Here is a 24990-nt window from a genome sequence, read left to right on the forward strand (position 1 = left end):
TAAGCGGGGGGGGGGGGGGGGGGGGGGCGGGAAACATATGCCCCCGGGTGGTCTGTGCCTCGGCCTTCCGTAGTACAGGCTGAGTCAGGTCAGGAGCGCCCTTTGACTCCCATAGCAGTTTCTTTGTTTTGCCCACACGACACTCCTTTTCATGGCCAAATAGAGCATTCCTGGGTCCAGTCACCTTAACGCACCAACGCTAGACACTGGCTATAAGTGGGGTTAAGATACTGTAACAAGGCAAGATATTCATAGGTAGATAGAAGTTGCACTGTGCTGATTTTTGTTTTAAACAAAGCCTTTAGATTGCATTTGAGATACACATAAACTAAACTAAGTTGTTTCATTATTATACTTTTTTGGTAAACTATCTGAAATAAACAAGAGTTTCTAAGGCATGATTACTCATTTCTAAAAAGACTAGCCAAAGTAACTTCTATTATTCAGAACCGAGGATTTCTGAGAAGTGGAAACCAGGTAGCTGTGTATATCGTGAAGAATTGGTATCACTGTGTAAGAGCTATTAAAAAATACTAGAAAACGCTTTCAGTAAAAAAATATTTCATGCAAATAATACAAATATATCTACATGTAATTATATTCCAAGACAAGGGGCTACACATAACAAATTGCCTTTGTTTGCTGTAACTAATACTCAGCTTTGGGTTCTTTAGTGCTGTTTCTTTAGAAATAAGTGAGGGATTTGTATGGAGAAAGTCTATCAAGTAATTAATATTTATTAAGCATATGCACTGAAATTAGTTGTCCACTATAAACTAGTTCTGGCATCTTATTCTTCCTCTTCATTATTCCTATCGCACTGCATCCTATGACACCTGTGCTCCTGTGAACATAACCTTCTATGCTTCCCCTTATTTATATAAGCAAACTTGATACCTTCTCAACTTAACTAGAATGTACTTCCTTTTTACTCCCCCTGGCTCACAATCCTCTATAAACTCCCAATACACCCGACAAGGAGAAAAAGATGACACTTTATACTGCTCTCAAGACTCACTTTATTACTCCCCTCATGTCTGAGGTCTACCCGTTTGCTTTACTTCAGCTCCTCCCATTTTGTCTTGGGCTTTAAAATGTCACTCTTGTGCTAGCCGGTTTGGCTCAGTGGATAGAGTGTCAGCCTGTGGACCAAAGGGTCCAGGGTTCAATTTCAGTCAAGGGCACATACATTGGTTGCAGGCTCCTCCCTGGTCCAGGCCTTGGTCAGAGTGTGTGCAGGAGGCAACCAATTGATGTGTTTCTCTCACATGGATATTTCTCTCTGTCTTTCCCTCTCTCCCTAAAAATCAATGGGAAAACATCCTCAGGTGAGGATTAAAAAAACCAAAACACACAAACTAAAACATCACTCTTGTCTGGCCAGCATGGTTCAGTGGTTGAGCATGGACTGATGAACCAGGAGGTCATGGTTCCATTCCTGGTCAGGGTACATGCCCAGGTTGCGAGTTCGATCCCCGGTATGAGACGTACCGGAGGCAGCCGATCAATGATCCTCTTTAACCATTGTTGTTTCTCTCTCTCTCTCCCCCTCTCCTTTCTTCACTGAAATCAATAGAGGTATATTTAAAAATAAATCAAACATCTCTCATTCCTCTTCATCCCATCTTTGTTCTTGTTGAGGCCAAGGAATGAGAGCAAACTTTTCTAAAAACAGTAACCCCACGTTTCCTAATTCTTCAACTGCACCCCACTCCAGCAATCCCCGTACCGGGTGACATGTTGGACTCTGACAGCCCATAACTATTTTACCTGCAGATTTGCTTTGGAAATGCTCCACCTCTCCCCTCTCATTTGCTATGCATTGCTGAAGAGCTTACTGTGCACCAACACTGTGATGAGGCTGGGTTGTAAAATGGAGAACAAATCTCAAGGTGGCTATCCTCATGCAACTGACAGCTGGCTGAGGGAGGCGGGCATTTAGAAAATACACAATATATGACAAATTGCGGTAGATTCTGCAGAACAAGAGAATGCTGTGCTGGTCTAACATCAGGAACTTAATTTAGTCTGCGAAGGCTGCGCAGGGAGGTCTTCCTGAGGTAGGAGCATTTAGGCTGATAACTGAAGAACAAGCAGAAGCGAGATAGTGGGGGGAAGAGGGTGGAGTGGAGGAGAGGCCGTGTTTCAGAATTTCCCGGAACTGCCTTCATCTCTTTCTATTTGCTCTCACATTTTTAGCGCCTTCAAAGTGTAGATCATGCCCTGACAGGTCTTTTGAACACTATTTTCAAACATCATTAAGGATCCCGGCCAAATCTAATGGCACTACTACCTCCACAAGACCATTTCCTGTCATCTCTTTGATATTTCTTAAAAATCATGTCCATGAAAATATGTTTAGTGTTTATTCTCTACATATGATGAGTTTATCAGTGCAATGCTTACTTATAAACTTATGAATTAACATGTAAACATGTATACTAATTGAAGAGAACCAGTATTTTGCTACTTTCATTTTTATAAATATTATTATACATTCTCCCCATCTGTAACATCTTCATTCAGATATTACCGAAGCATTTTAAAAAGTCATCAATAGCCCGAATCACTAAGTAGAGTGGACTTGAATCAATTCTAAGTCTGCCTAATTTCTTGGTCCTTATAAACTCGTGTGTGTCTTGAATCTCGTTTTATTTAGTGTCTGGGATCAGATGTTATGGGCTTCTCAACCTCTTCCTTCTGGGTGTCCCCAAAAATGCATACACACACTTTGAATAATTATAAAGGCAGTGTTTATTAAAGTACCTTTCATTTTCAACACTGAGCTATCAGCTGTTAAAGTGTGTATACATATTTGGGGGACACCCTGGATATGAATCTCTAGATTTTGTTTCCAGTAGTCTCTTTTCCCTGGAGATCAACCCTTGTTACTGTGAAACATCCACATTATGCCTGGAATAATTTCCCATAGTTGTAAGCTCCCACTTGTCATTTAAACCTTTTTAAAAATGATCCTGGTGACCCCAAAGACATAGTTCTCTCCTCTGTGTTTTCACAGCATTCTGTTCATGCTCTGTTGATACATATGCTAATTGCTTTGTAATTATCCATTGGGCAACTATTTATTTCCCTGATCCAAACAATGAGCTCTCATAGGCACATGGGTCATGTTTTATCCAACTGGGAATTGATAGTGCTTATGACAGTTATTAAACATAGGAGATACTCAATATGTATTTGCTGAATGACTGAACTTGAAACTCCAAATACCTTCTAAGTACTGCCTCATAAATATTCCTCTGAAATCTCAAATTCCACATATCCATTTTAAAATTGTCTTTATTGATGTATAATTTACATAAAATAAAATCCACCCACTTGAAGTGTATGTTCAAGGAGTTTAGAGTGTATAGTTGTGTAACCACCACCACAACTAAAATATAGAACCTTTCTATCACTCTATAAAAAAATCTCTCTCGCTCCTTTGCACCAATTCCCTTCCCCACACTCAGTCCATGGCAACCACAGTTCTGCTTCTGTCACTACAGTTTTGCCTTTTAAGGATTTCACATAAACTGAATCAGGCAGTATGTAGTATTTTATGTCTGCCTTGCTTCGCTCAACATAATGATTTTGAGATTCATCCATGGTGTTGCACGTATTGATAGTTGGTTACTCTTTTATTGCTGAGCAGTATTTCATCATACAGATATACCACAGTTTGCTTATTTATTCATTAGCGTGGGTTGATTCTTGTTTATGGCTATTAGGAATAAAGCTTCTATTAACATTTGCAGGCAAGCCTGTGTTTTCATTTCTTTCAATTGCGGGGTCATATGGTAGGTATCTGATTAACTTCATAACAAACTGCCTGTTTTCCAAAATGGCTATATCACTGTGCATCTCCTCAAGCAATATGTATATTAGAGTTAACAATATTCCAACATGGCATTGCCAACCTTTGTATTTTATTTTACCTGTTCCAGCAGGTATATAGTAATACAAAATGGTGTTTTTGTGTTGTCCTAATATCTCATGAGACTAATCGTTTGCCATTCACATTTCACGTATTTTATTTGGTGAATTATCTGTTCAAATCTTTTGCCTTTTTTACTATGATATTTCTAATTTTATTATTAAGTTTCAAGAGTTCTTTACTTATTCTACATACAAGTCTTTCATTAGGTATATACTTTGCAAATACTTTCTATAAGTGTGTTTTGCTTTTTTATTTTTGAGTTTCTATTTTAATTTTGAATAAGTCCAATTTACCAATATTTTCTTCAGTGTTTTGTCTTTCTTTGTGCTCTATGCAAGAGACCTTTGACTAACCAAATGTCAGGATATTTTCCTCCTTTGTTTTCTTCTAGAAGTTGTATGTTTAGCTCTTATATTTAGGTCTCTGACTCATTTCAACTTAATTTTTGTATATTATGTAAGGTAAAGTCGATTGTTCTAGCTCCTTTTATAGAAATTATCTTTTTTTCTTTAAATTATCTCAGTGCCTTTGTTGAAAATCAATTGATCATATATTTTTGCATATATTTCTGGACTCTCCATCCCACTTCATTAATCTCTATGTGTATTCTTTACCACAAAGTAGTCTTACAGTTAGTCCTCGTAAGTAATGTAGTCATCCAACTTTGTTTTTTTTTCCAAAATTATTTTGGCTATTTTAGGTCTTTTGTACTGCCAAAAAGTTTTTTGAATCTGTCAATTTCTACAAAAATGGCTGGCTGCTAGGATTTTTATTGGGATTACACTGAACCAATAGGCCAAAATTCAGGAGAATGAACATCTGAATAGTACTGAATTGTTTAAACAATGATCATGCCATTATTACAACATTCATTTAGGCCTTCTTTAATTTTTCTCAGCAGTTTAAAATTTTTTCTTGCATATACAGAAATAAATATAAAGCTATTCAGGTATTTCTATTTGCGGAAGCATCAATGATTTCTATGGTCCAATGAATTCCTATAGTATACTTCCAATGGTAATAGGTGCTTCAGTGATGCCCCATTTTCATTTCTGATATTGGTAAACTGAGTGTTCCTTATTAGTATTGATTAATCCTGTCTAGAGGTTTATCCATTTTATTGAACTTTTCACAGATTGTTTTTGATTTCATTGTTTTTTTTCTATTATTTTGTCCTCTCTTTCATTGACCTCAGCCTTTATCATTCTTATTTTACACACTCTAGATTAAATTTGCTTTCCTTTTGTAATTTCTTAAGAAGAGGGCTTAGTTAGTTTGAGATCTGTTTTTCTAATTAAACACTTAATACTATACATTTCCATCCAAATACCACTTCTATTTTCATGTTCATGTTTTCCTTTATATTCTTAAACATCTGGAGTATATTTACAATAGCTGTTTTATCAACTTTGTGTGCTATTTTCATCATTTGGTAATTTCTAGGTCTGTTTCTATTGACATTTTTTTTTGCTGATTATGGGTAATATTTTCCATCTTCTTTCCATATTTGTTAATTTTTAAATGAGATTCTGGATATTGTGAATTTTACTTCAGTGGGTTCTAAATTTCTTTAATTTGTTGTATCTCTTTAAAGTGTATTTTTTCTGCTATGCTGTTACATTTCTTGCAATCATCTTGATCCTTTTGATATTTGCTTTTATGCTTTAAGACAGATCCAGAGCATGCTTTAATATGAAGGTTAATTTAGCCCCAGTACTAAGATTATAACTTCTGAAGACTTTACTCGATGCCCTACATGTTACAAAATCTTTCCATACTGGCTGGTGATAATTAACTATTCCTAGTCCTGCACAAACTCCAGGAATTGTTTGACCTTATGCTTTCTGGTGTTTCTTTTCCTAAGCAGTTTCCTCATACATGTAAGTACATAACTGCCTTGCGAAAGATTTAAGGGGCACTCTGCAAAACTCCAGAGCTTTTTCTGTGCAGCTACTTCCTGTCTGATACTCTGCCTCCCACTCTCTAAGCATATAAGTCTCCCTGGATTCCTCAAGTCAGCAAGACTGCCTCCTCTGTTTGGGTTTGCTGGTCCTGAACTGTGGCCTGGAAACTGCCTCCCAGAAGGAAGCTGGGGGTAATCATAGAACTCACCAGCTTTGCTTTCTTCTCTCCTGGGTCACAGTCCCACAGTGGCTATTGTTCGATGTCTAAATGACACTGAATATACTTTGTCTGGTATTCTAGTTGTTCAAGGCAGGAGGGTTAATCTGATCCCAAATATTTCCTTATGATTGGAAGCAAAAGCTACATTGTTTAATTATTTAATACCAAGAAAGTCACACTAAATTTGTAAGTTATCCACACAGTTCAGGTAACTGAAATAAAGTTTCTTAAAAATATAATTCTAAGAATATGTAACACTAAAGATTCTAAGACATAGAAGATAACAGGGTCAGTGTTCCCAATTATCTCAAAGTTAACTTACAGTCTCTTCTTTGACATATTGTACCTCAGAAAATCCAACATCTGAACCCCACTAAAAAAGGAAGAACTACCAGCATAATCTGTCAGAGATGTAGTTGCAGATTGCTGACCTGAGTAATGAATTGTACATTGAAGATGACATAAAGAAAATGTGACAATCCTGAAGACTATTCAATTAAAAAGATTTGCTAGCATTAACTAGGATTATCTCCATCCGTCATTATAAGGAATTAAAAAATAAGAAATACCTGCCCCTATACGCCTAAGAACTCCATATGCCTACCCAAGAGGAAAAATATATTTAAAAAGCCATAAAGAATTTTAAAGTAGGAATGTTTACCATAAATTCATAGGGAGTTATGAAGATAAAGAGCACAACCATGTCTTGTTCACTTATATTTTCTTGAAATATTTGACTTCAAGAGTTATCCTAGTGAAACCTACAAAACAAATTACAATTGCACTAATATCGGTGGTAAATATTTTATCCTTTATATAGATATATAAAGCACATCTATATAAAGACAATATATTTACCATTTACATATTTACTGTAACACATACAGAATCAGCAACAGAGCAGACATATATCACATTCATTTTCCTTTAATACCATTAAATGCACTCACTTTCCTTTATATACTTACTAGAAGCCCAGTGCATGAAAATTCATGCACTGGGTGGGTGGGGGGGGGCACAGTGCAGGTCCCTCAGCCCGGCCTGCACCCTCTCGGGGAATGGGCCTAAGCTGCAGTCTGGCCTCCCTCTGTGGGGAGGCAACCGGCGACCGGGCAGGCCTGAGCCCCTGCAAGTGGCCGCCCCTCCTCCCTGACCACCAACACTGGTGGCCTCCCTCTGAGGGAAGTGACCCTGGCGGACTGATCTGGGGATGGTGCTGGCTAGTGAGTGGCCAGCCCCGCCCACCCCCCCAAGACCCCTCCACTGCTGGTCGCCAGCTGGTCACCACCGCCCCGATTGCCATCCCCTCCCTATGCCCACTGGCATGTGCCTTGGCTGGCCTGGTGCCACCTGCTTGCCAGCCCTGCCCCTGCCAACTGGTCGTTCCACCATTTGGTTGATTTGCATATTATGCTTTTATTATATAGGATAATGCAAAAAATGGAAACTTGGATATCTGATAGTACTTGGCAGTTGCTTACAGAATTATAAATTAATCTTAAGAAAGATGAGCACTGAAATGTGTAAACGACATTTAACTTTTTGCTGTTTTTAGGGCCCATAAGTCATACTTTGTCTGAGTTAGTGATCTGTTGTTTTATTGTATGAACCCACTATATAATTTTGATGTTCTGGATCACTATTGTTATACTGCTGCCTCAAAAAAGGTTTTGCCAATTCATATTCACCCCATTAGCATTCACCACCTTCTAACATACTACACAATTTACTTACTTATTATGTTTGCTGTTGATTGCCTATCTCCCTTCATTAGAATGTAAGTTCTATAGAGCAGGATCTTTTTCCCCCTCACTGCTATATCTCAAGTGCCTAGAAAAATGCCTGGCATGAAGATACTCAAGAAATATGTGTTGAATGAATAAATGTCACTTCATTACCAGAGCTTTTTCAGGCTTCTCCACCTGGTACCAAGAATTTTCAACTGGAAGAGGCCATCACCCATGTATGCTATGCCTACTTTCCAGGAGTGAGTGAAAAGAGCACCTGGAGTTACATCTAATTTCACACAAAAAATACCCAAATGTATTATTTATTTTTTTTGATTCACAAACTTGGAAAATATGCATGAGCTGACCTTATAGAAATGAGAACAGTTCAGTGATTTTCTTCCCTTTCCTACTATGGAATTTTTTTAGAACAAGTACATTATACCGTAAGACTTGCGTCATTCAATTAATCAACTTTTTTTTTTTATTACCGAATATGTGCCAAGCACCATTCAAGGAGTTGGGGAATACATTAATAATACAGAGGAGACCCACATTTCATGGAGCCTACATTAGAATGGTAGGGGTTAGGGGTGACAGGGTAGAGACAAGCAACAGATGCATGGACAAGGAGCCATGATAACCGCAGATTGGGATGGAAGCTTTACAAGATCTTATGATAGGACCAGAAAGCCCTAGCCAATTTGGCTCAGTGGATAGAGCATCAGCCTATGAATTAAGGGTCCCAGGTTTGATTTTGGTCAAGGGCATAAAGCTCAGTTGCAGGCTCAATCCCCAGCCCTGGTCGGGGTGCATGCAGGAGTATGCAGAAGGCAACCGATTGATGTGTCTCTCTCTTACATGGATGTTTCTCTCTGTGTCTCTCCCTTCCCTTCCACTCTCTCTAAAAACATCAATGGAAAATATCCTCTGGTGAGGATAAAAAAAAAAAAGAGTCAGGAAAATAGTAACTTAGAGAATGGTTTATACAAGGACACTATCTCCAAGGAGATGGTATTTAAAGTAAATATCTGAAGGATAAGGAGGCAATCATGACAAACACTGGGGAAAGAGCTGAAGGGAAATACTTCTAGGATCATGAGTGCAAGATCCCAAGGGTTGGCAAAGAATAAAAGAACCTGGGTGGCAAAGAAAGCAGAGTGAGGGTAGAGTGGTATATGACTGGACAGGTGGGCAGAACTTCCATTAGCCATGATAAACAGTTCGATTTTTTTTCATGAGAGTGATGGAAAGCCATTAAGGTATTTTCAGTGGAGGAACCACATTTTATTTATTTATCCTCACCTAAGGATATTTTTCCATTGATTTTTAGAGAGAGTGGAAGAGAGAGAGAAAGGCAGAGAGAAATACGGATGTGAGAGAAACACATTGATTGGTTGCCTCCTTCATGAGCCCTGACTAGGACCCAGGCCAGGGAGGAACCTGCATGTCCTTGACCAGAGTCGAACCCAGGACCCTTCCATCTGCAGGCTGACGCTCTATTCACTGAGCCAAACCAGCTAGGGTAGAACCACATGTTTTAAAATGGGTTTTTAAATAACGTTCTGGCAGCTATATAATGAATAAATTGGAAAATAAGAGTATGGTGACTGACAGCACAGGCTATAGAGTCAGGCAAAGTGGAGTTTATATCACAGCTTTTCCTGAGTATATTGGAAATTGTATATAATACACATATATGGTTATAATAGAAAGTTTTACTCTATCAGAGCATAATTTTTAAAAAGTACTCTCACAAGGATAATTTATACTCTTTTTAGTTTTTATTTTATTCTAAATTTCTATATGTGATCAAGCATTATGGCACATTTGTATATTTGAGCATGATATGATCTTTAGTTTTATTATTCTGAGCACTTGTGTGTGTGTGTGTATGTGCGCACGCGCATGTGTTTAAAATCTAATCCAAATAATACATTGTTGGAACAATATAAACGAAGAAATGAGGTGAAAATATAATCAATATATATATAAAACCCTAATATGCAAATAGACCAAACAGCAAAACAACCGAACAACCGAACCGGTCACTATGACATGCGCTGACCACCAGAGAGTGTGCATGGAACATGGTGGGCGTCAGCAGTAGGTGGCAGAGCATGGAATATGGTGGGCACTGGCTGTGGCAGGATGGTGGAGCAGGTGAGGGGGGCACCAGACCAAGGCAGGGCGCCAGTTGCTGTCATTGAGCCAAGCCTCTGGTGGTTACTGAAAATTCTTTTCTCCCACATACCATGGTCCCACCTGGCGCTTGCACCTACTGCCAGGGCTCACACCCGCTGCAGGTGCTGGAGCCACAGCTTGCACCCACTGCTGGTGCCCAGTGCTGGCCCCGACTGCTCAGCGCTGTCAGTGGGTGCAAGCTGTGGCTACTGGCCCCGATTGTCCCTTAGGGCTTCTCCACCTCCCCCTGCTCCTGAGGGGCGATCAGAGCTGTCAGCCACCGCTTGCATCCACTGCTGGTGCCGACCCTGCTTGTAGCTGGTGCCAGAGCTGCTCGCACCCACTGCTGGTGCCTGGTGCTGGTCCTGATCACTCAGTGCCTTCAGTGGGTGCAAGCGGCTGCCGGCCCCGATCATCTCTGAGGGCTTTTCCACCTGTCCCTGCTCCTGAGGGGTGATCAGGGCAGCAGCCACCACTTGCACCTGCTGACAGCGCAGGCCCTGCTTGCACCTGCTGCTGGTGCTGGCCCCAATCGCTCTGCACCTTCAGTGTGTGGGAGCAGCGGCTGAGGTGGGGGCTGCCAGCAGACAGGGGACTGAGGGCCTCCGCGGGAGGGGCTGGGCAGGGGTGCAGAGGATGGGCCGAGATCTGCCCCTGTGCCCACTACAGCCTCGCAATCCACAGTTCCTTTCAAGGTGCACAAATTCATGCACTGGGCCCCTAGTAACCTTAATAAGATAAAGATTTAAATACAGGACCATACACATAATATTTAAAACTCTAGGTTGTGGATATGTTAGGTACCACTTTCCTCTTTAAATCTGCTTTAAAAATAGTGCTTGTCACAGAACAAGGGACTATTAAGTGTTAGCCATTAACTTTTATTTTTATAATGAATTGAAATTTATCATCTACTAGAAAATACATATAACCACCACTGACCTCCACTAATATTAAAAAACTAATTTTCTAGTTAATGCAAACATGTTCAACTGAAAGCATCCACAGATTCATCATTCATTCAACTGATACAGCATAAGGGATGTTGATGCAAAATATAATAAGATCTCTTATTTCAAAATGCTGGATTTAGGATCTTTCATTATCTATTTGCTTATTATCATAATATTTCTGCACAATGTAAAGGGATACCACTCTGATAGATGATATATACACCTTAAATAAAAATTTAATTTTCTCTCAATATATTTTATATTCTTATAATGAATGATATGGGTTTTTATGTACCTCCTTTGTATGACTTTCTAACACTTGGGAGTTTACTTACAAGATCTGGCAAGATAGTACAGGTTGTGGATGAACAGGTTTCCTTGACTCACATAGAAGGATCAAGTAGGGAAACAGGAGGGTGGAGGTTAGCTCACCCCCATCCCCCACCACAAAAACCAGTGTGATGTGCCCTTTTGGACACTGAGTGAGTAATGAAGTTGGCATGCTGCCCTTCCACTTCTGACCTACAGTTTCAAAGAAGCCAGGCCCGCAGGCTCAGCGATGTGAAAGGGAAAATGTGAACTGGCCACAAGTTCAGACTGTCCACCCCAACACCCACGTAGGGTGTAAAACAGTGACAGCCAACTTGGGAATGAGAACCATGTCTGCAGAAGACTGAGGAGGAGGAGAAATAGGGCCATGATTCTTGCCCTTTTCTTTAGAACTCCTGAGAACAGGAAAAGGTAAGGACGAAAGTTTCCAGCAGTAACCTGATCTAATGAATGTTGTTGCGCCAAAGTGAAGAGCTACCTCAGATGAATACATGTTACAGAAGAAAGGCTTACCTTCAGTAACTCCTTATAGAAATAAGTGTCTGAAATTTGAAGGAGTTTGACTACTGTTATTGAAAAAAATTCCATTTAAAATATACTACCATATGTTATTTTAAAGTTTTAATTTTTTAAATAAGGAACATAGGGTAGACTGTAAAATGATTATTTGTTTGGGAAAAAAATAAAGTGTTCTACTGGGTGCAAATCCCATGGGTTGTTTTACCTGTTGACCTGACTGACAGTGGCTCTTCCCTTCTGATCACAGTCCAATGGCAGGGCCTTAAGTGTGAGCTTTAAGAGTCAGGAATGAAGATACTAATTCCATCTCCTCTCTTCGGTATTTATTGCAAAGCATATAGAGAAGGCACCATGGGCATCTATTGGGACTCAAAGGGTGAAATCGGCATAGCACAGTTATGTAAATCATGTGTGCAACTGACACAGCTTGTGTAATTATCAGTGTAATCCACTTCCAGGAAGCAAAGGAGAGGGTAGAGGGTGGGGCAAGTTCACACTTGGGAGATCATCCAGAAAGTGGGCCAGGTGCCAGGTCTACAATCAGGTGAGAACAGTTCCTTCCCCTGGGAAGCCTGCACTTAATGCACCATCACTATCGTGAATGACTTGCACTAGATTCAGTTTCTGAACCTGCATCATATAATCCAGTATGTCTATCACTATACACTGGCCCATGAATTAGTTATTTTTTAAGTGGATCTCTTTGGCAAATCTGGTAGAAAAGTCAAGGTGATCAGGTTTTAAAATACTATCAGTATGAATAAACTGATGATAATCTTTTGGCCAAATACCTAATTTTCAGACATTTTTTTTTTTTTTTTTGCTCCCCACTCATTTCACAAAATAATCAGTACTGCTAGTATCTAGAACCTGTAGTAATTTCATGTTATACAAATAATTTTGTATGTAATATAAACTAAAGGTACTTTTTAATGTACTTTTATTCTGGCCATCTCCTTAAAAAATAAAGTGAAGTGAACCTTGAAGGAAGGGGGGAAAAAATCTATGAGAAAGATGAAAGAGTAGAAGGCAAACGTAGAGACAAGAAGGAAGATAATTTAAATAAAACAAGATGGAAAGAGGGGGTGTTAGGAAAGAAGAGTGAGTGATTACAAATGCTCCATGCACTTCAGAACACCTTTTAGTTTAATGGAATTCCTGATCAGCATCAGTCAGCAACTTAAGGAAGCGAAGTGGCTGTGATAGTGAAGCTCTAGTAAGAAGCCACAGGATATTTGAGGGCACTTCATTCTCATGAGGAATTAACAGACTTGCCCACATGAGACTTAAAACTAAAACATTTGCCATGAAATTGCTTCTTTAACAATGTAGTCAAAGATTGGTCCTTTCTCAATCCAAGTTAGATGCTACTTTTAACTTTATTTTCAAGAAATTTGAATATGAGGTGAAAGCTATCTCTTCTTACTGGCTTCCTTAAGAGCATGTAGTTTATACTTTTAAAATGCCTGTTGGTTGAACATTCTACTAAAAGTGAACATCCACTCCAGAGGAGGTGAGTCATAATATTTTATTTTATGGTTAAGGGCATAAGTGAACAAGACAAACTAGGGTTTAAAATAAAATGGGAACTTTTAAGTGAGTTTGCAGCAGTGCACTATTTAACTGACACATTTTTTAAAGAATCAATATTAGCAACAAATACAAGCAATCAATATTTCTGAGCTCTTTTTTTATGGATAAAATAAAGTCCTTGGAATTATAGGGTCTTGAAAAATAAAAAGGCAGTCCTTATCAAGAGAACTACAAATGTACAACGAGGAGAGAGTTGTTGTTTTAACAGATGGACTTTTACGTGGTACATCTGGCCCAGTCCCTTTTTATAGGACAAAATAGCTTTAAACCAACAATCAGACATATAGAACAAACTTCTTACGCTGAGAGCTATCAAACACTGCACAGGTTATAAAGCAGTGTTGTAAAATTCAACATTCCTGAGGTGTTTGAAAATAAACTAGATATTTGTTCAGAAATGTAGACTTAGTGACCCTAAGTCAAGAAAGTTCCTCAAGTATACTCCAGGGTTTTCTGATACAGACACAGAGTCCTGCACACCATGATGTTCCAGTCAATGATGGGCTACATGTATGACTTAAGATTATAATGGAGCTGAAAAATTCCAACCACCTAGTGATGCAGCGACCGTCATTTTGCAGCGCAATGCATTCCTCACAGGTTTGATGTGGTGTAAATGAGCCTGTGCTGCCAGTGGTCTAAAAGGATGGACATAAATTTAGAGGTAGGCGATACCTTCTAGGTTTGTGGGAGTGCACTCTGTGATGTTCGCACAACTCCTCAATGGCCTAATGACACATTTCTCAGGACGCATCCCTTGTTGTTAAGCAGCACAAGACTGTATAAGATAAACTATTTTTACAAAGTATTTATTTTTAAGTGACATCCAAATAAAAAATTACATCATGTACCAGAGTTTCATGGAAAGTAAAGGTTTTACTTTGAATTTTATAGCAAATCTTATTAAAAACAGGAAGCAATTCTTATTTTCTTAAAATGAGATAAACAAAAAAATATATATGAAAAAAATTCCTGAACTGAACTGCCTACGCAAGGATATTTTATTTATATACTAGAGGCCCAGTGCACAAAATTCGTGCATTCGAGGGGGTCCCTCAGCCCGGCCTGCACACTCTCCCAGTCCGGGAGCCCTCAGGGGAATGTCCGATTGATGGCTCTGTGCTCGCCAGCTGTGAGCCTGGCTCAGGGCTTCTGGCTGAGTGGCGCTCCCCCTTGGGAGCACACTGACCACCAGGGGGCAGCTCCTGCTTTGTTCGTCTGTGCCCTGGTGGTCAGTGTGCATCATAGGGACCGGTTGTTCTGCTATTTGGTCAATTTGCATATTAGCCTTTTATTATATAGATAGGATCTTAGTACAATATATTAGTGATAAAACAAACAAGCATCTTAAAAATATGCCAGTGTTAAGGAATATTTGGTTTTTGTTGAATATGAGACAATGAACAAATTTCTCTGAAGCATTAGGACTTTTCATTTTTAAATGTTTCTAAAAGATTTCATTTTTATGCAATACTGTTTTTTTTATAATAATCTGAATCCAGTACAATTCAATGACCACAACTGAATTTTAGATATGGCATAACAACATTTGAGACTGTGTGAGAAGCATACTTACTGTTTCTTTTTATAATGTACACAAAGGAATTTATAACACATGTATATTATGTAAATTTTCATATATTAAAAATACATACTCATCTATGCTGTTTTAAATATTGAATTTGGGCACAGCATTAGTATATGTGAGAAAAACCTGAAATGCTAATTAGGAAGAAATATTCAATTCTAGTTCTTCCTAGATTTAAAAGATAAGGAGTGTGTTAATATTACTTTGATTAATAGGAGTCCAGGGCTGCATGGAAAAACCATGTCCCCAGTGCATTGCGTAAAATGAAGACAAAAGGAATACCATATCATATGAAGCAAACTAATCCAACTTTTAGGAATGAAAAAACTATAGTTACTTGTTAAACTAAAAATCTAAGAGACAAAACTTATTGAAAATCATTTTTAGCAAGCACACTGATTCAATGATTCATCATTAAAACCTCTAAAATACTATGCTAGGTTATAAATTTATATAAAGCAAATTAGATGATTTGTGTTGTAAATCTTAAGATTAAGGAACAGAGAGTTTAAAATAGACACCAGTACATTTTACTTTCTCACAGCCTTATATAATGTACAAAGTTGGGACATGTTTATAAAAGTGTAGTTTGTTTTCTCACCAGACTAAAATTCTCCAGCAGATATACTGTTGATGATACATTTCAATTCTTTATTTCTCTTGCCTTTCCCTCTCCTCCCACTCTCTCTTAAAATGTCATTTAAATTTCACATATAAAAAAATCTTTTTTCCCTCTTTCTCAGCCATTTATTTTGTTCTGAGTGTTGCAAAGGAGAAAGAAGGTTGCAATTTCTAGGTATGTTTAAATTTAGCCAACACAATTGCAATAAAATAAAGGAATTCTAATAAAATGCCAAGCATCAAGACAAATAAATAGCTCTAAATAACCTATAAGAAATGAAAATACTTTAAAAATAAAATACTGATGATCATTGTACAAATAAAACAGATTGTATCATTTTATATTTTTTATTTCCTGAAGGGAAAATATTACAGAATTAAGATACAGCCATGCCATAACCAAAGCTGGAAAGGTTACGATATCTTCCGTCATGATAGTAAAGAAATGGGGAATAAAATATAGGAGTTGTTGTCAGGAATTATCTGCTACTGAAAAAAATCATCTGCTATTGGTTTGATATATTTCCAGAAATAAGAAAATTATACTCTTAAAAATTATTGCCAGAAAACAAACTTTTCCATGGCAAATACTGGTACATACTATCAAAGATTTTTTGCTCTTTAAAGGCCTCTGCTTTATTATTTGTAAAATTGGGCATCCTTTCAAAATTTAAAAATGTTATCAATGAAAATCTAAAACATGCAAACAAATCAAGTAATCAAGATTTGTACACTTAAACCCATTTTCTGTGAGAGAAGGAAAATTCAACACTGTTTTATACTTCTGTTGGTTTTCAACAAGACAAAGGGAGCTTTAACCATTTATTAAAAGGGAATATATTTTGAGTGAACAAACTATGCCTGGAACCACAAGTGGAAAATCAGAAACTCTCTGTATCAAGGAATCTCTTAGATTTAGGTTAGCAGATAGTAGTGGAGAAATCATATTGGCCCTGGGAAGATCATCTGAAAACATCGACATATTATGTGTAGAGCAAATCTATTTTAAAAGCTAAAACAAACTACAGCGAATAAAAAAGTGGGGCATGGGGACTACTCTCTTTAAGGTTTGCTCACAGAGACTGATCAGCAAAGTCATGGGGGAAAAGATAATACATTGTATTAGCGTCATATAATATTAGTTGCACAGGGAAATTAAAGATTAAATTAAGTGATTTCTCAAAGTCACAGAGCTCATTTGCAGTGAGCCCATTCTACAACCTAGAAGTCAACATCTTGACTTCCAGACAGTACTTTTTGTTTCTTTACCATTTGAGTTGATTAAATTGAGTTAGAGTTTTATAGAATAAACATGGAGCTGTTATTTATCCTGTAGCATAAAGTTCAGAATTTGGAGTGTGAATCCAGGCTCTGCCTGCATGACCTATGAAACAGGAGTAGTGATAGCGAGAATCTCTCTTGACAGATGTCTCTCCATTCCCTTTGAGAAGCACAAAGATGGGGGGCCTGAGACACTGATTTCCTGATGCTCAGAGGTGCCTCTGTGTTTGTGCCCACATAAATACTTCAGGCAGTTGAACTGGATACTAAGGGTCGGTCATGATTCTACCCACACCTATTCATGCCAGCTGAATCTGTTATTACAATTATGTTAATTATTAAAATATCCATATTCTGATAAAATAAGTATAAAAAGAAAGTTATTTCTATAAAAACTAATTTTATCACTTTAGAAAGATTCAATAAAGGTGAGTTGATAAAAACAAGTACTAAAAGACTTGGAGGTGGGCAAAGATAATAAAAAAATTATATAGAATGCCATATATTTTTTTTTCTAAGTGTCTTCTTATTGTTAAACTGGTAAGTATAAAATCTTATAGAAACTTAAGTGCACATCAACTCTGGGCTAATTGATACCAACCTACCAGATGTAAAATTTTCAAATCTAAAATACAGGTTACAGAGATGCAGTAATAATACTATACAACACCGTAGCTAAATAAAACGAAATAATGAACCAGTGAACAGTCATTACCCATAGTAAGGGGGGTAGAGAAAAATACCTTCTACTAATAATAATATTCACAAAAAGTTAAAATCATTACATTACACTTAGTACTCTAATACTAGCTATTTTAAGCACTAGTTCTTAAAGTTGAGTAAACCTGTGGCATATTCTCTGTCTTGCCTCCATAGCGATTTTCACTCTTCTTTGCTCTGCTCTGCTCCTGCAGAAAGCTCATTTCTATTGGATCCTTCAATGGCATCCTTTGCCCTCTGGCTTTTGTTTAGGGTCAGTTAATGTGAGGCATCAGCAAGCGTTAATGTGGAAAGAGTGAGGCTAAGGTGTTTATTCCTCAGTCACAGGTTAACAGATGTGCACTCCCCTATTGAAGGTCAGTGTTCAGGACGTGTCCTACCTCGCTTAATTCCAGGGACCTCTCTATTCCCTTGCCTTTTCAGACATGGGGCTGCTATTTACTTCCTGCTATTGCGAGTCTCAGAGCGCTTCAACCAGCCCTTGTTGGTTTCCTTTATGCCTCACCATTCTCTTGTAAATATTAGTCCTTTCAAGGATGTCTTCAAATTTTTCCCATTTGAGTGTCTGGCTGCTTTGCTGTCAGAACCCTGATTGATAGCTTTGGGTAGCAGGAGTGGCCCAAGGCCAAAGTCCATCAAAATGACAGTCTGCCAGTGGGTGGTTTAGGTTTGAAGAGAACACGATGGTCTCCTTACCAGGGAAATAATAGAATCCTGGTACATAAGTCTAGGCATGTGTTGGCAGCATGATTACTCAGATTACCACTGGTGGTGGCATGGCATGCAGTGCAGGGGCAAGGCAAGGCATTGGGTGCTGTAGCCTTCACTTGCTGAAGTGTGGAGATTGTAGTGTGGCATAACTACGATGACCCTAAGAGAAATACAGAGGAGAAAAGAACAAAACGAAGGCCTTCAATGCTCAAGTCAGACCAGAGGTAAAATATCAGAAAGTTTCTCAGTCAGCTCTAAGCCCCTATTTACTTAAGCCTCAGGGCAAATAAAGCTGCAGGTCAACTCCAGAATCTGATTTGAAAGCTTATGGAATTGCCATGCTAAATAAAATGGATAGAACCAATACCACTGGTCTTGGTAATGAGGTACTGACAGGGAAAGGGTGGAACAGGGGATGGTACCATCTGATCAAATACTGAGGGACTTACTCCTATTACCTCTCTTGACCCCAGGCTCACAACAAGTCAGATCCTAATATAGCCAAAAACTGAAGCATGATCCATAAGGTGATGGCCTATACACTGAAGATTTAGGAAACTCCTCTGATTTGTATCAGCAGGAGTCTAGCTAGCATGTAAGGGAATGTCATGGATTGATTCTAAGGGTTTTATACCAAGAAGGTGAACTAAGATGCTAGATCAGGCCAAACCAATCAAAAGATGAGCATTCATCTGGGATTTGGGATTCAGCATATTGCCTTGAGCAGGTGGGAGTGACTGATTAATTGATCCTTGATTCAATGATGGCTTACATAGAAAAATGTTGAAATGCCAAAATTTTCCTGGCAGACCAAACTGGAAGAAGTCCAAAAGCTCAAGTAAGTAAGAATATTGAAAAGGATCTATTATGAATCATCCTGCTCAGCCTGTCCTTTACCATATCCCTGGAAGGGCATGTGGGACACTCCCTTCACCAAATAATTACCTGGGTGAGGAAAGAACCTGCATGCTTGAAAAGCTGGATGGTAACCGTCTTCTCTGGCTAGAGAGAACAGCAATAGATGTGCAAATAGATCTGGGCACCCTGATTTAAATGTGCAGGGGTGGGCAAATGTAGGTTTTCAGTTGTCCAGATGGAAAAAGGCACCCAGGCTCTGATTATTACAACAGCTTTATTAACTGTTTCCCATACTCACAACTGTAAACCTACTTTTGGCAACCCCTGTATTTAATTTAAGCAAAGCGATTTCAGCATGTGGCACCAGTATATTTAGGTGTGTAATAGCCATGTGTGGCTGGTGGCTAACACATCGGAGAGCATAGCCCGAGAACTACCACATCTCCCAAGGAAGTCACTAAAACTGAAAGGTTGGGGTGGCGATCCCTACCATATACCCATGGAAGCTGTGTTTTTAGGCTAATGTGAGACCTAGATGGTTCTGTGGGTGGATGCAGACTTAATCACCTCACGAATGCCAACTGCAAGTGCATTTCTAGGTGTAGTATCTTCACTGGATCATATTAAAATAGCCCCTGACACCAGGTATGAAGGTATGAACAATTTTTCAAAAAAATAATTCCTTATCAACAAAGATAATCGGAAGCAGTTTGCCTTCACATTGCAGGAGCAGCATACTTTCACTATCTTACCTGAAGGTCAGGTCAACTCTCCTCTTTTTGTCATAATATAGTCCACAGAAATCTTGTTCATCTTGACATCCCACAGAACATCAAGCTGGAACATTACATTCATGGTATTATACTGATTGGACTTGATGAGCAGGAAGTAGTAAATACCTAAGATACCTGAATGAGATATATGCTAGAGGGTAGGAGATAATCTCCGTTAAAAGTTCAGAGACTTGTCGCCTTGGTGAAATGGTATGGGCCCGGTGGTCTGGACGTGTTGGAATGGATCCTCTATAGCAAATGACAAATTGCGGCATCTCGCATGTGTCATCATGAAGAAGGCACAAACTTGGCACTCTCTTGGATTTTGGAAAAATAAATTCCACATTGGATACGCTGCTCTGAGGCATGTACCAGGAATTCACGGGGCTGTTGGTGTTGAGAGAGGACTGGGGCAGGAAAAGGATCTGCAGCATACCTCTGCTGTGATGAAAGCTGTCCTATACCTTTGGCTCTAAGCTCCAGCAATGCAATGACTTTTTGGAAATGGCTGTGGCTTTAAAACATCTCTGTCATTAGGAGTATGAAAGTACAGAGTTTTTTTTAAAAAGTAAAGACATGGAATCTTGAATTAATAACTATTCTTATTTTAAGAACTCCTCCTATCTTAGTACTGGACTCTGTTTAAGACTGAGAGTACTGGGCCACTAGACTCTAAATGACTATGTGGCCCAAACTACACAAAATGAACTAGGTGTTATCTGACTCAATATAACATTGAATCGGAGGTACATAAGAGCATTTTGTTGTTAAATGAAACTGGGACCATGCAGGTTTGGGAAGCCAGGTGTATTTCATGAGCAATAGCTCAGGCGTCCCTGATACCTGCTATTACTGCTTCACAATCTCTCCTCAAGCCACATGTATGGCTTCATGGGGTGTCTTTAGAGCCAAGTAAAAATGGAGGATGATACTGTGAATCTAGTTTGTGAATGGATTTCATGGTATTTGGTATGAGTTGTGACCACTGTATCACAGGCCCACTAAAGGGGGCTAGCCCTGAAATAGCATAGTGACAGGATATTTCCCTAGCAGAATTTCAGACTGTGCACTTTGCATGGAAGGAGATAAATCAGAGGTAATGATACATGGTATGGTCACGGACTTGGAAGAACAAGACTGGAAAATTGGTGATAGAAGGTCTGGGGGAGAGTTGTGTGAATAAACCTCTCAGAATTGGTACAAAGTGGGACGACCTGCCCTATGTGAATTCTCTCTAGAAGGTATCCACTGTGCAGAAGGCTCTTAGTAATCTTGACAAGAGTATCTGATGGGTGACCCAAACCAATCAGACAATCTATTTTGTGAATGTCGATCAGATCCTTTACCTAGCTACTCTTGTGCCTGTACAAAGTGGCAGGACCATCAGTGTTGTGAACTTCTAGAAACAAGGTTTGGGTCACCCATCAGATAATGAAACCTGTCCAGCCCAGGTGCTAAAAAAGGGTGAGGAAAAGATAGAATTGGTACTGGAAGAACACGATGATGATCAACTTGAGCTTTCTGACTATTTAGAAGCATGGACTGTAGCAGTTTTGCTTCAAGTTTCCTCTATTATGAAGAGCATTGGTGATGACTAATATTTTAGAGTCCAGTCGGAAGATGACTGAATTATAATACCCCTTGATGATGCAGTAACATCACTCCATTATACTCTCTTTTATTAGCCAGTTGGAGTATGGTATAAGTATAGCTGCAAAAATGATGCCTTGATATAGCAACATCAACATGATTGTAGTTAGTGAAACCACAGTTCTGGTTTCTTTGGAACCTCAAAGTAGCAATATATTTATTTGTAAATATACAGTTTCACAGAAACAGCTTCAATTTATACACACAAACTTTACAATTACACAGAACCATGTAAATAATGTTAAGGGTCTGGCCTGGCCAAAGCTAATGAGTGGCCTATTTCTGGAGTGACATCTTTCCCTCCCCTCACTTTATCACCCACCAACCAGGTGCATCAGATGGACCATGCCTAATTTGCATAAAGAAGCTAAGTGCAGATGCCCAGCTCAGTCTAACACAAAAAACAAGACGACTTGAGTTGTGAGACACCAGCCACAGGGATAGAGTTGTTAATAGAACAAACATGAAATCAAGGAAACAGGAATTGAGATGAATATTGAATGTCTTCCAGAGGTGTCTCCAGGCATCAAACCTCTGAGAATATAGCACATGCCAGGTAAAGAAACATGTGTACACTAAACCACAGTATTAAAAGCAACACAATTTTATAAAGAATAAAACAGGTGTTTAAAATTATTTTTGCTTCAAATTCATGCAATTTATATGTTCATGAAAAGCTATGTCTTATATAACCCTTGGTCAACTTAACAACAGTTTAATAAGCCAGAATATGTGGCTAGCTTAAGAAAATAACTCAAGTCTTAAAAATATTTCCATAAAGAACATTTATAATAAAAATACCACTTTAAGATATAGTTTTCATAGCATAATTTCAAAATAAAATAAAAGTGTCATAGTGGAAATAAGTGATTTACTTTGAGTCAGGAGGAAACTAAAATATGCAAAGTATGTTGTTTTAATGTTTGCATTAATTTAATTTTTCTATAGCTGCCCAACTTTGAGTTAATATCTAAATAGTTTTACATATTTCAGACACATGTTAAAAAACTAGGTAAAGCCTGAAGACTTAACAGAAAAAAATGTAAAGAAAGATAATACAAACATTACCTCACAATCCACAGCACTCTCTAATACAATTTGTCAAAGTAGATGAAAATATCACTTCCATCTTATCTTTATATTAAAATTAAATTTTAATATATCACTAAGGATAGAAGGAGCATCTAAAACTTACTTGAGAGTATCTATACTAATTTTTCACCTTTAACTTCTTGGTTATGGCAATTCATGCCAATAGTCAAATGAGATTCATTCAGATTTCTAAGCATTCCTTTTCTTTTCAGAACTACATTCTAGCATTTAAAAAAAATAAAATTTCTTCAAGATTTTTAATGATGATTTATAAAGTCAAGAAAAGTTCTAGAGAACATCCAATGACTATAGTTTGAGAGATAAACAGGAGCTAACAGGAAATAAAATATACTCCAATAGCCAATTTTCTAATGAGCACAGTTTCAAGTTTAAAAATAGCAATATTTGACTTCCCACTGAGGCCCCTCAGCCTGGGTGTTGTAATCAGAAAAAAAAAAAAATCAGAACTTTCATCTCTTTTATGATAACATCAGCATGTAACTATAACATTTCACATTATCCTGGATTAACCATAATTATTGTGTTAATAATTATAAAATTGAAAAATTATTGAAAACTTGTGTAACAGCTGTTTTCTTACTTTGGCGACTTAAAATAAGAGACTTCAGTTAACAGTGCTCCTTTTAGCCAATTATATAAGAAGGGCAAGATTTATCAGTTATTCAATGCACACTAATAACAATACTGTCTGGGTCATTGCTAGCTATGGACCAAAGCTGTAAGTTACTCTGCATTATTTATGGCCCTCTCCTGAAGTCTGTTTTTGCTTTCTTCTCAAAGAGCTGCTGACACTTACCAGAGTGGGTCCTGAGGTGTCCTGTGAGGGCGTCCCTTCTTCTACACGCATAGCTACAGAAAGGACATTTGAAGGGCTTCTCTCCAGAGTGTAGCTTTATGTGTCTCAGAAGATTGCCCTTCTGAGTAAAAGAAGCTCCACACTGGTTACAGTGGAAGGGCCGTTCACCTGCGGGAAGGAAAAGAGAAGAGAAAGGTCAGGCAGGTTATGTGCAGGTGACTAATTCGCCATATACTGTTAGCTAGAGCCAGTCCCCATGCAGAGAATATTCATCTCCCTTCTGAGCCTTCTAAACTCTTACCTCCCTAAAGTCTCAAACTTTAGGTCAAGTGTCCCCCTTCATATAACCTTTACAGGATTTCTGTCATTGACTCAAAAGAATAACAGTCATGAGATTGACAACTGGTTGAACAACTAGGTGTCATCACTTTATTGATGTTACTGGTCGTTTTACATAGACTATGTTAGTCCTCATAATGACATAACCAGGCATTTTAAAATTTACAAATGAAGAAATTAAAGTGCAAGTATCAAAGTATCTGATGAGAGTCACAGAGCTAATAAGTACTCCAGCTGATAACAGAATCTCGGTCAGTGTGACTATATCTTGCTCTCTTTACTGTACCATGCTTTCTTTAAAAATCACATCGATTTTGAATTGCAAGCCATCTTTAGTCTAACTCTCTCCTTTAGCTGATAATTTTCTTAACGGGGGACAAGAGACTTGCAGTGAATGAACCAGGTTACGAAGCTCATTACCACAAAATCTCCAAATATAGCTCAGGTCTCTCAATTCTCCTACTCACTAACAGTAAAAGCTTTGGCAAAACTTCCTCACATAATGAGAGCAAGTCCAAGAAAATTATTCATTCAGACATTTCTTATCTATTCTCTTTTTATTATGAAAATCATTTGTTTGATAGGAGTCTTTTATTCTATTACTGATATTGCTATAAGACCGTTTAAGCCGTAATTATCAGTTCAGTCTGTTACCATCAACTGGCTGTCATCAATGTCATCAAACATAAAGACATAAAGTTGATGAAGTAAAAGGGGCAAGTGGATCAAACTCGTATCATTAATTAAACCATGAAGAAAATGTTATTTTAATACCATTATTTTAAGCTTGTCTATTTTCTAAAGATATACATAAAACATACACATTAATACATAAAAGTATAACTACATCATATTAAAGCTCAAAGTTTAGAATAAAATTTTAAAAAAATTCCTTTTGGATAAACTGGGCCATTTCTGTGGTTGAAGTTAGATAATAATTAAAATTTTAATAGTTAAAAAATTTTTTGAACTGAATCATCATGTTTCATAACTTTAACTGAAACATTCATAATAATAAAACCTCAACATTTGGGGATGCCTTTAACATAATGCAAATTGTGATTCTTTTAATTTAAATCATCTAGAAAGCATAAAAAATAAACTGGCCCTTTCTAGCAGCTGCCACTGAACATTCTATCATACAGATTTTATATAAATGCTAAAGATACT

General features: G+C 38.1%; 1 protein-coding gene across 1 annotated transcript in view; it reads right to left on the bottom strand.

The window, feature by feature from the left end:
- The window catches only part of IKZF2 (IKAROS family zinc finger 2), a gene marked incomplete at its 5' end in the record, with an annotated part of 62119 nt that overhangs the window by 16853 nt on the left and 20276 nt on the right, over positions 1-24990 (bottom strand). Inside the window, one exon of the mRNA XM_081095995.1 lies at positions 23482-23649. Within this exon, the coding sequence (XP_080952121.1) occupies positions 23482-23649 (168 nt within the window). The remainder of the gene's footprint in view (positions 1-23481; positions 23650-24990) is intronic.

The sequence above is a fragment of the Myotis nattereri genome, assembly GCF_964212035.1.
Source record: "Myotis nattereri genome assembly, chromosome: 7".
NCBI classification, from domain to species: domain Eukaryota; kingdom Metazoa; phylum Chordata; class Mammalia; order Chiroptera; family Vespertilionidae; genus Myotis; species Myotis nattereri.